Here is a 12,939-nt window from a genome sequence, read left to right as displayed (position 1 = left end):
AGCCACTGCATCATAACACTGCACTTATTTGCATTCTTTTTATAAAGTTGTTTTAAATTTTAAATTTCATAAATATAGAGAGCAGTACCATTATTTGTGACAGTATATGTTTTGCATTATTTAAACAATAAAGTTTCAATTTTCATGAGAAAGGAATAATTTTGTACATTTAAAAAAAATCCTTTGTGGGTGGTGGTGGTACAGAAATACTTTCTCCCCAAAACTTACTTTCTTGGCTACATCCAAAATCGGGATCACATAAATAACATTCAGTGGATCACTAAAACATCCCCAAAAGCAAGTCCTCAGGACACATCATGAAACTGGACATTACAGAGTTCAAGGGCAGGGAGAAACATGCCCCCAAATCATCCTGGCCAGATGCTGAGGTCACAGGATCTTAAACTACAGTACTTTTCTAACGTGGAGTCTAGAAACATGAAGAATCAACCTGAAGCAAGGATTTATCTACATTCCAGATTCCCACAGCTAGCCAGTACCACCTCTCAGTCCAAGAAAGTAACTTTTCCAAGCCCATGTCTTTAAAACTGATAGAAACGGTGACATCTCTACATGTATCATGCCAGCTTACATCAACGATTACTTCTTATTATTGGTTCTACTAGTCTGTGTTGCCATGATCTTTGCACTACACTAGGTGAACTTTCCTACAAATCTGAGAGACTCTTCCAAAAATCGTCAGCCAATGCCAGATGTATTAAGAATATTCAGCTGTAGTTGAGCTATCAGCCATCTATTAAATCATTAAACTGATGCAATGAATACCACACACATTCAGTTGCTACTCCATACCTAAGGCTTGCCATGCCAGCAAAGCTTAAGATAAAATACACCCACACCAAGATCAGTGTAATAGTGTATAAAAATACATTATGGCTGTATTTAAAGGATTTTATGTTTGGCAACTATCTCAGCACAGATGTTTAGAACTGGGATCATGGGCTTGTATCAAAAAGCAGTTACTTATGAAACCATATACAGCAAAAAGAAAAACACAAACTTGGAACTATGTTACTGATTTGTTGCAGTAAAAACCCACAGTATATTCCCACCAGCATTCTGACAATTGCATTGGTCTAAAATTATTTTCTGGAAGAACCTACATCCAAAAGCTCAGCCCTCCATAATCCCCTCCACTAAGGTGCCACAACATTTTTTGTCCTTAAATATCTACAACAGAGTTTTTTTGTCTGTGCAAGTAATAAAGAAGGCTTTCTGATAAGTGACAGTATTACCAATGGACCTTCAAAATCTCTTCCTTGGCAATACCAAAATTGAACAAAGACTATCTACAAAATTAACAGTTTACAACCTAAAGGCTGTACAGGGAAGCTGCAGACAAAACATGGACAACAAGACAAGAAGAAGACACTTTACAGAATAAAAAGAAAATCCCACCACAGATACATTGTAATTATTAATTATATCTGAGATATCTAAGTATAGGCATTTGCAAAATTGTACAGAAAAACCTCCCAATTAGAAAAGTGTAATGGACCTAACCCAAAACTAGTTTTAGCCTTAAATGAAAAGAAAACATATGGCAACAATGGTCACCATGAAACTCTTCTTTCAAAATAGTCTGAAAATATAAATTTAATATATCAGACTGGAAGCCAAAATCCTTGGGCATTCATTTATAAGTAGAGTTGCTGGTTTCCTGTTTCCTGTTGGATTCATCCCCTCACTCTGCGTGGGAATGCTGCTGTAGGTGGTCTTCAAGAGAGGCTTTGAGGGAGAGAGAGGACACAAAGGACTCTGACAGGAACTGAGAGCCAGAAAAGCCCCAGTTTAAACAGGATACCATATTTTGTGTCCAGGCCAAACAACGTATAGCCCTTTAGCCTTATAGCACCATACTAATTCTTACAGTGTCACCCATCCTAACCTCCCAAATAATATTAATAACAATACAAATAACTGTATGCTGTCAAGTCAATTCTGACTTATGGCAACTCTTTCCAGGGCCCAAAAGGTATACCTTTATCCAGATGCATCCTCACCACCCCACCAGTATAACTTTCTTTCTTTTGTAGAACAATTACAAATCCTAGAACTGCAGCGCAACTGAAATAAGACATATCTAACATCAGAGCATGTTTTTCAATTACTAGTTGCTAAATTTATCCTCAAGTGGTTTTAAAGTGCATCTCATTATTAAGTTCATGGACTGTTTTGAAAATGAAACCAAGTGCTAACCGATACTCTGATATATGTTTTATATATTTACAAAGCTGCTGATTTCCCTCATTTTGAACTCAGTCCAATCTAGACTCTTTAAACTAATGGCACAATATTCAGTATTCTACTCTAAATTGTATTAATTGGCTTTAATAATAAACTTGCACTCTGCAGCATCATGGCACACTTGTATTGGGAGAGTTTAAAGAGGTTGCCCTAAGCACTGGTTCATGTTTCATGAAGTCATTCAGTCCATTCTAGGCCAATAAGGGAATTAATACCATATTTTAATTCAATTCAGTCTGGTCAGAATCTCTCTCATTTATGCCACTTGAACTCCAGTAGGTGAATCATCTGATACATACCACAAAAGACTGTACCAATCTGTGAACAATGCATGGTTCAGGATGCATAAAAGCATCATGCTGCCTTCAGTGACTTTAGGCACATGGACAGTCTCTCAACACTGGGATGTCACCACAACTTTCAGTCAATGAAATAGGCACTATAAAAGGATGGCAACACTGTCCAAAAGTTGTATACTTAAGTGTAAAATGATAGTGTTATTTAATACTCTTTCTACTTTAAAATTCCCTTTAAACAAGCACATGAAGAAAATTCTATCAGTCTATGAAAAGTGATAGCATTTAAAAGGTAAAAACAGAGCTCTCATTCATTAAAAAAAAAAGAATTCACAAAGGTGCAAATGTTTTAACTAATGCTTTCCAGGCTCACATAGGCAGATCAGTACTATTATGTCTAGTTTTTCTAGAAGTACCGTCGTCTCGAGGCAGTGCTTTCTGCAAGCTTGACATAGCAGCTGTTCTTTCAATATCTATCACAGCATACAGCTCTGTGCGCCTGGTTGGAGTCTGTGGAAGTGGAGTGGTAGGAGTTTTTGGAGTCTGAGGGTTGTCAGAGTCACTGCCACCTTCCAAATCAACCTGTATATAGTTGAGCTGCCTGTGTTCTGAACTCGGTCGTCTAATATCAAAATTAAAGACAGTTGGGGTGCAGTCTCGGCGTCTTGCATATTCTACTTTGTGAGCACTTGATGGCACTGTTACGTTCTCTGTATTGACATAATTATGCATTGGATCTAAATTATTGTGATAACCATTTAGAGAAGGTGTCTTTGGTCCTAAACTGTCATCCTCTTCTTTACTTAGCTTGTGGGCTTCCCAAACTGGAGGCAAAGATGGCAAATTTTCATAATTTAACAAGGCAGTTCTCCTCTGAGCTGAATTATTGATGTTCTGGGTATCAGAGGTACTGGATGATATGAGACGACCTCTCCTGAGCCCTGAGGCACTAGGAATGGGTAGTCTATTTACATTTTCATACGCTAGTTTGTTACCAGAGGAAAGTTCTTTGCGTTCATCACTGTCATACCCAGTGTCCCATTCACTGTTATTACTCCCACAAGCTTGAGTACTGCTACTGCTAGTTTCAGTACTATTTCCACTAGCTTGAGTGCTGCTCTCATTTGATTCCAGTTTTTCTTTTTCCATTAACTGTCTCTGGACAGGCGTTGGACCCAAAACAAATTTGACTCCTTCAGGTTCCAGTACAACCTGGGCTTCTCTGTCATCAGAACAAGTTTCTTCTTCTCTTGCCTTGTTCATTTCTGCAGTGGAAACTCTTCGTTCCAGAGGTGTACGCACACTTGGTCGGTTTTTCCTTTCCTCTTGTACACCTGTTGTATTCACATATGTATGGACCTGGAAAAGATGGGAGTCAAATATGAATGGCACTATGACATAGCTAACATATGCTAGACCATATTCCCCTTTCTGCTCATGACAAGACACTAAGTTATATTAAAGCAGTACATGGTAACAAAAATACACACTCAGGCAAGCCACTATCTTCAGAGCACTTCCACCATGGAAAAGAAAAGTGTTAAGAATTTCAGTACACACTGACACAAACTGACAATCATGACTGAATGCAACAGAATTAAGTTGAACATTATGAGGTGAAGTTTAAAACATACTTACTTGTTCCTCTGCCACAAGCAAAGGATGTGTTGACTCTTCACCTACTGAAGGAAGACGTGTGCTTCCTACAGAAGGGTGCCTGCTGGAAGGATGTGATGAAGCATCTCCATAGGAAGGATACCTTGGATACCCATTAGGTAAACTTGGCCCACTCAATCCAGGCGCTGATTGAAAAGAAAATCCAGTTATTCTATTGCCATTATAATGCAACTCCTTCGGGAGAAGTGTATGTCAAGAAATAAATCAATTCATTGCAAACTACCCTGGTGTATGGAGATAAAAAGGGGAACTGTCTGCACATTCATATATCAACAATACAATTAGAACAGCTATTGTTATATCTTAAGTCCACAGCCATTTAGGCAAAGTGCAGACATAGCAGATGTGTACCACTGCATTTCTGAAACAAGAGAAAATAAAATAGTGAATAGGGTTTCAACGCTTTGATGGGGGATTATGAAAAATAGTTGGACATAAACAGATCCTGTAGAAAGAAAGAAATTTCCCCGAGTATGGCTTATTTTCTTCTCACTATCCATGCATACTATCGTTTATGTCTGGGCATGAATTCCTGTTAACAAGCCTTTTGATCAAAAACTTCCAAGTTCTAGAAATCATTCCATGGGAAAGCACCTCAGATTATCATCATCTGATCAGTTTGGCCATTTGCTTCAGTGTTCCCATCATGAGGTATTGTACAGCATCCACATTTACTGGTACTGCACAATTGGCATCAACTTCCATTATGTAAGAATATGAAATACAGTGGTGCCTCGCTTAACGATTTTAATTGGTTCCAAAAAAAAACATCGCTATGTGAAAACATCGTTAAGCAAAACACCATTTCCCATAGAGATGCATTGAAAACCAGATAATCCGTTCCAATTGGAACGGATTACCATCCTTAAGCGAAAATCCCCATAGGAAAAAATGTTAAGCGAAACCCATTGAAATGCATTGAAGCCTATTTCAATGGGGGAAAAAATTCACAAAAAATTCAAAAAGACTCAGAACAAAGCCAAATTAAGTTAACGAAGGTTTTATTAGGTGCACTAACGATTCCAAGCATTTCAAACATTTTTTAAACATTTTAGAATATTTTAAAAATAGCAAAAACGGGGCTGTAAAAAAAAACGTTAAGCGAAACAAGGGGACCTAAAACTGTCATCGTTAAGTGAAGCATGGTCCCAAAATCGTTAAGCGAAAATCGCCCATAGGGAAAATCGTTAAGTGAAGCACAAGATCACTCTGAAAAAGCCATCGTTAAGTGAATTTTTCGTTGTACGAAGCAATCGTTAAGCGAGGCACCACTGTACAAACCCAGACCTCTTTTCACAATGAGTCTTGTGCTTCAAAAATGCAACACATGCAAAAAGAAATAGCTTCCAAATAATGCTCCTAGACCATTTAGAACAGGCAAAAGGGATTAACAGCAAGTTTCAGCATCATGTGCTTCCCTTATCTCAGCCACTACCCTCTCCAAAGCAAATCCAACATTCTTCATTGTAGCTAATGCCTGCTACAAAATGAACCTTGATTATGGATAATGCTAACCAGAATTCATGATTAAGTGTTATAAAATCAGTTTAATATTCTACCTCCAAACCCTAGGTAAGAATAAATTCAGATTAGTGCTCATCATTACAGCCAGTGATAATATGCGTTTAGCCACAAGAAGGAAACAATCTGTGCTGGAAAGAATTAGCATACTATTCAAAGTTTTAATGTACAAGTTCTTCTTATAAACTAAGCTTTCAAAGCATTTCCTGAAATCTATAACCTACAATCCCTCCCCCACTTCCAACTACTTCAAATAGTAAACAGCCAAGTGGATGGATTTTTTAAAGACTTTGGTTACATGGGCTAGTATCCTGTTGTCTAATATTTAGACAGCAGCTGAACATTAAATATTTAGTTCCCATGTTTTGCCCAGTAAGCTGCCTTATGTTAATCAGACACAAAGTTTAGATATGAGGTTCTACCGGGCAAAAGGCTTGTGGAGATATCACTGAACTGGCCTACAGATATATGGCCCATGGGCTAAATTATTGGCTGATGGAATGGCCTGGAACGTTATCAAGGAAATCTTTGATTTGTTTCATAATCAGCACAGCTGACTGTTTCCTGTTGGCAAAAAGGGCCGAAGATTCTTTTCAGCCTAGACATTTGCATGATGGAATAAACAAAAAGAGACAGATACATGATTGCTGTGGCAACAAGGCTCTGGCCAAGCTAGATGACAATGGAACAGTGTGGACAGGCCATAAGGTTGGATATTTTCAGTGGCTCCAGGCCCAAAGTATATCCTGATAAGATGCTACGGTCATATCATATGCCACATGGCAAAAGGATGATTTACTTTCTGGAAATAAAGAAAAGTGGTGCAATGCACTTTTTCTCCCAACTTACCATCTACCAACATAGAACTGAATTTTGGGGTGAAAGTAAGGAAGCCAGCCAGAATGCAGGAAAATAAGGGGTATCAATGGAACAAAAAGCAATTGTTGCTTAGGACAAAGAGACTCAGACTTGGTCAAATTCATTCATACATTCATGCTCACATGCAGATGCTTCTCTGTTCACGTTTTTCTCATGTAATTTTTACTTCTGCAGATGTTGACTCTCCTGGGGCCTTTAGGCCTTATTCTGCCTTGATTCTGAGAGAAGATTCAGTTTCAGTGGTTCTTAACCTTTGTTACTCAGGTGTTTTTGAACTGCAACTCCCAGAAACCCCAGCCAGCAGAGCTGATGGTGAAGGCTTCTGGGAGTTGCAGTCCAAAAACATCTGAGTAACAAAGGTTAAGAACCAGTGGGCTAGATTACTCATTTTAGGAGATTCTTTGACTCCCTTAAACACATACACACAGAGTTATTACTACATTATTTTACATTTTTCCTTTTGATTTTCTGGATCAGTTCTCCTGTACATTGCCCTAAGTGTTCAGGAACATGTTCCTTCAATTAGGTATGTAAATCTCAATCTTCAGGCCAAACAGCTGGAATATAGTGAGCTCCAACTAGGCAGCTGGTGGAAGGTTAGGGATAAATATAATATTTTTAAAAAGGTTAACTGTGGCTAATTTTCTGTAACTGTAATTTCATCTGATACTTTAATACAGGTTGTTCACTTCATTGCATTGTATTGTGTTAAAAATTCATTGATTTTTCCTTTGATTTCTTTCATATTATGTCTTAATTTCAAGAATCTTATTCTCTGTTTATCAGCTGTGATTTAAATAAATCTTCAAATCAACTGTAGCTGTGGATAGCCTCATAGCCATCTGCCCAACAGCATTTTCATACTCAACACTCAAACAGGAGAAATACACTTACTAGTAGGTGTACGGGGTGTTCTTGGAACTTCAATTTCTGTTTGATGTGGGTTTCTTTCTACTACTGGCTCTTCTACCACATTTATACTATTATTCTGCATAATCTCTTGCAGCATATTAAACAGTTCTTCTGCACGGGCACACTTGAAGGCAAATATTCCTACAATAATAATAAATTCTGTTACATACTCTTAACTGAAAAACTAGAGCTTTCTATTAATAGATGTTGGTACAGTCCATTTAAATGTATACCTGTTAATAAAAGAGAACTACCAAATTTAATTGAATGACTTAAAAAATCAGTCGCTTAGATCACAAATGTACAAAACATAAAATTAATAGAAATAGAAATATTTTGTCTTTTAGAAATAGTAGGATCGACAAGAGAAAAACTTTCTTTGTGAATTAGTAGACTCTTGAAGGAATATACTTTTGTTGCAGCAAAGATCTTTCAGGTGTTCTGTTGAATTACTGTAACACAATTAATGTAAATTTCCTGCACAAAGAAATAAGGATTTGACACAGGGTACACAATCTAGGTTCACATAAGGGTTAAGAAATGAAGGACTATAGAACAGAGTTGGGTGAAACAAACAAAGCCAATTTGCTTTTGGTCTCGGGGATACACACAGAAACAAAGCAGACAATACCATGGATTATCCTCTAGTATTGTTTCACTTTGCTTTTCAACAGCAGAGGGAGCCCAACTTACCATTATCAGCAAAGAGAGAACCAGTGCAGTTGCAGCTTTGGATTATTCTTCCATTGAAAGCATTAAGTTAAAGTTGACATTCTTGTTAACAAGTGTGTGTCTTGACTATTGCTGAGCCTTAGCTTACCTAGCATACCAAAATTATCAAAGACTATTCTTTTTCAACCTATGCAATTAACTGTGGCAATGAATCGTAAAACCTAAACACTATCAGTTATGTTTAGATTGAACTGCAGAGTAATGGTGGGGATAGAGTAGCCATGAACTAAACTGACTGGGGAGTTGTTCAGTTCCCTCCAAATGAATTGTTCATGCCTATTTTGAGAAAGGCGATCAAGTGTCCACCCAATGTAGTATAGTGGATAGAGTGCTGGACTAGGACTCCAGAGACATGGGTCCAAGTCTCCACTCAACCATGGAAACTTGCTGGGCGGTGGCTTTTTAAAAGCCATTTCACCCCTTACATATCTCAAATACCCTAGAAACCTAACTATGATTGCCATAAGCTGGAATTGACTTGGAGGGATTCACACTTCAAGTCATGCTAGTCATGATGGCTACATATTACCTTCAATGATTAGAAGCAGCCTTTGTATCAGCTGTCAGGAAAGAACAAGCAAGACAGTGCTACAGTATTTATGTTCTACTCTCGGGCCTCCTTATAGGCAACTGGTTAGTCATTATGAACAGAATGATGGGCTAGATAAAGCTTTTTGTCTGATTCATGTGGCTCTTTTTAGATTCTGTTTACCAAAGTGTAAGTGCAATATATGCACTAATTTTTGTGTTACAAGTTACATCAGAGATGGGGACTATGTGACCTCCAGATGTCTTCAGACTGCGACTCGTATCACTTCTCACTATTTGCAAAGATGACTATGTTTCAGCCAAACTATACTCTAACAAGATTCTCAGGGCCACGTATTCCTTATCCTTACATTAAATACCCCTTCTTCTTACAGAAGCTTACTTTGTATTCTTAAAAATGATTATTGTGGTATGACCTTTGAAAATGCTCTCATAGTCTACCAGCTGACAATAACATGGCACAGCTGTTGCCCATAATAATACTTGGTTAAATTAAAAATGCACTGTTGGCAAGACTTGATTAAACTATTTCTATTGAAATGCTCTCTTCATGATAGCAACTAAATCTAGTAATCTTAACAAAACATATAAACAGACACCCCTCACACAAATAGGAAAACATTGCTGCTTACACAACAGGCTTGACATAAGGAGGATAATTTTTGGTAGTTACACAAGACAAGTCATTAAAACACACCTCATTTCTGTCAAATGTAACCATATTTCATGGTGGAGAAGTCTAAATTATTGGTATATAAGTTTTAAACATACATTTTTGATTTCAATTAATATTAACTAATAAGTGGGTCAGTACAGGAAGAGTTGTAGATATACCATTGTGTGATTTTATTATAATATAGGTGCTTTTTTAAAAAAGTATTCTTTTTCTGAAGCTACAGAACTGGCTATAATTCATACTACAGTGGTACCACGCAAGCCGAATGTAATTCGTTCAACGAGTAGCGCTGTCTTGGGAAAAAAATCATCTTGCACAAAGCGGCTTCCCATAGGAATGCATTGCAATGTATTCCTATGGGAACCTCACAAGACGAATGAATTTTTTGATCTTGCGAAGCATCGGTCTCGGGGGGGGGGGGGCATCTTGCGAAGCACAGCCATAGAAGAAGCTGTCTTGTGAGGCACCATAGCGATCGAAAAAACCATTTGTCTTGCGTTTTTTTCTTCCCGCAAGACGTTCGTCTTGTGACGCACCACTGTATTTATCTTCACAATAGCAATATTGGAGAAAGTGGATGATTTATTCAAGTCAGTTGTCTAAGTTCCATAACTGAAACAGAAACAGGACAGAAAAGCAACCATCCTCTCTATTTGTTCCCAAGCTTGTGGAATTCAAGGGCAAATTGTCTTTCAACACAGACATTTCACTACTATGGCTACTAGTCATCAAGTGAGCTATTCTTCATGACGCCGTGTCATCTCCTGTTAGGGCTATAAAAGCCAGTATTACATCAAACAACTGAATTCCACAAATTAATTACATATTTTGTGAAGAAGCATTTTATTTAGCCAGAATTGTACTGGGAAGGAAAAGCACTTTGATTCCTTCCTTCACCATATGAATAATTTTATAACCTTCTGTCTCTCACACACAGACACACACTGTTTTCTAAAGTAAAGAAAAACCTCCAGTACTTTAGCCCTTCTTCATAGGGAAGCTTTAATCACTTGATCATATTGGTAGCCCTTTTCTGTACCTTTTCTAGCTCCACAATATATTTTTTTTCAGATGGGGCAAATGAAATGGTAGTTTCTGAAAATACTGCTGCACCACAGATTTATACAGACATATTCAAATACTATCCAATGCACTTTATTCCTTTTCCAAATAATCCCTAAACCAGACCAGCACCTTTGCCACAGTGCACTGAGCCAGGACTGCATAGCTAAGAACAAAACAACCAACACAGAAAAATATTAATTCAGCCCCCGTGAGGATGTATGCACTCATTCTTCTATGTTTACACTGATCCTCAGTGATTAAGTTATTGCCCATTCGCTTTGTTTGAACATACTGTATTATTTTGAAGCTTACGACACTCTGGTGGTGAACATTTATTGTCTACCCTACCTTCTGGAATAAGTATCCAGTAAATAACTGGTTATCTGGTAAACAACTGGTTATTTTCTGACATAATACAGTAAATCAGAGTAATTATAATGCAGCATTTGATGATAAATAATTAAACTAGCAGTCTGTGCTCAAAGAGATTTTAGGCTTGTATTTGCTCCAGCAGCCTTTCATGTATTAGGATGAGCTGCTTCTGAAAATGTCTGGATTCCTAATGTACTACAACATGATCAAATGGTTGAAGTGAAATAGGAAACCTGTATTATTAGTTTAAGCCTCTTGTGTAACTATTTTAAACCTCTCACACACACACGTCATTGAAGTATTGACAGGCCAGCCAGCATAAAGTCCAGCCAGCATGTGCCATTCTGAACACCCTGTTTGGTGATCTGGATAAATTTCTTCAAGAGTAATTTCAGAAAAGCAGGAAATACCAACCTGGATGTAATTAAGATGCAGGAATTTTGTTTTACTTTGAGCCAACAGTTGCTGCTTAGAACTACTGCTGGTCCTGTGAACAATATCCATCCATTCTTCTGTGGGACCAATATTATACCAACACCTTTAAACTCTATCTCAACCGCACTTAGAAGACCTAGGAAATGAGAGGCCATTATACCTACCTGGTCCAGTCTGACATCTTCGCCCGCTTTCAAAAGAGAAGAGATTTGAATCATAGCCATAACGGCGCAAACAGAGGTAATGCCATTTGACAGAATCACGTTTTCGGGTGTACAAGATTAATTCTGTGTCTGTAAGTTCCATTATACCAGAACCCAATTCATTACCATCATCATCCACATTAATAACCTATAAAATAAAAAACAAAAATTAAATAAATTCTAGCATATTTAAGGCAAACACCATCAGAATTAATTATAATGGCAACGGTGTACCTTGCTAAATACAACCGAGCAAATATTTTATACAATAGCCAGACATAATAAGCAAATAAATTCAACATGGCTCACAGAGGGAACATACAATTCAAACATATTTCTTTTCTACTGAGAGAGAAATCATGAGCATTTCCACTCCCCCTGCATTCTGTTCCCTAGAAATTTCAAAGCTGACTACTAGTATCTTTCCCTAGTCACAGAGTGGTTTATCAAATCTTCTATAGATCATCTGTATTTCTTTTTTTTGTAACAGTATAGGGAACAGAAAAAATCCAGGCTGTCTCTCAGTAATCACAGAATCCTACAACATTGTAACACCAATAGTGTGGCTTCATTTATTTCCTGATCAACTGAGAAACTAAGTTAGTTTAAATACATATAATTATCAAACTGCTATGTAAGTCTATACTAATGCTTACAATTTTTGTTCCTTTCCATTCAAAAATCACAACGCTCCATGCAAAGTGCATTTTTTATTAGATAATTTTACCTTGAATTTGTTTCGGTGGTTATCTGGGACTGTTTCTTTATCTGGACAGCTACAACAGCTACCCATGACTTCTTTAGAAAACCATGTAATTGCTAAAGCCAAAGCAGAGATTTTTTTTTAAAAAAGGAGATATTAAAGCAAATGACATACAGTATTATTTTTACAGAATACTAAACAGAATACAGAGGGGACACAGTAACATACAAATTCGGAAATAGTCAATGTAAGCATGTATGACAGAAAATGACCTGATGGGGAAGGTACTCATGGAGCTCTAAAAGGTCCTCTTTCCTAATGTCACTCCAGTGACTTTACCCAACAGGGATACCCAAGAACCTGTGATGTCGATTTTGAACTTCTGACACATTCATACAGGGAAAATATGGCCCTCCCAAGTACCCTGGCCCAAAATCACTGCAGATTTTTAAAAAGTTAACATCTTTAACTGAGCTCACTACTGGAAAAGATTCTCTTAGGACTAGTGTTTATTTTAGCAGAGTAAGCCAAACAACTGAAAGGCTCTTTGGGGGTAGCCCTACAATAGATAATTACAGTGATCTAACTAAAACACTGGGGAAAGGTGCTTTGAGCTAAAAAGTTAACCAGCGCAATTGAAATAGAAATATC

General features: G+C 37.5%; 1 protein-coding gene across 2 annotated transcripts in view; it reads right to left on the bottom strand.

Moving 5' to 3' along the window:
• Positions 1-333: 333 nt before the first annotated feature.
• FRS2 (fibroblast growth factor receptor substrate 2) overlaps positions 334-12,939 on the bottom strand; it is a 39,476-nt gene continuing 26,870 nt past the window's right edge. The window contains exons 3-8 of one of the 2 annotated variants that reach the window (XM_078376918.1): positions 12,313-12,404; positions 11,547-11,733; positions 8,247-8,293; positions 7,536-7,694; positions 4,203-4,366; positions 334-3,923 (exon numbers count right to left, since the gene is read on the bottom strand). In XM_078376918.1, coding sequence (XP_078233044.1) covers positions 2,934-3,923; positions 4,203-4,366; positions 7,536-7,694; positions 8,247-8,293; positions 11,547-11,563 — 1,377 coding nt within the window. In that variant the 5' untranslated portion in view covers positions 11,564-11,733; positions 12,313-12,404 and the 3' untranslated portion in view covers positions 334-2,933. The remainder of the gene's footprint in view (positions 3,924-4,202; positions 4,367-7,535; positions 7,695-8,246; positions 8,294-11,546; positions 11,734-12,312; positions 12,405-12,939) is intronic. The other variant, XM_020786011.3, reaches the window with a different exon arrangement.

Source organism: Pogona vitticeps, chromosome 5 (assembly GCF_051106095.1).
Source record: "Pogona vitticeps strain Pit_001003342236 chromosome 5, PviZW2.1, whole genome shotgun sequence".
Classification (NCBI taxonomy): Eukaryota; Metazoa; Chordata; class Lepidosauria; order Squamata; family Agamidae; genus Pogona; species Pogona vitticeps.
The sequence above is the reverse complement of the archived record's forward strand: the minus strand, read 5'-3'. Positions and strand labels throughout refer to the sequence as shown.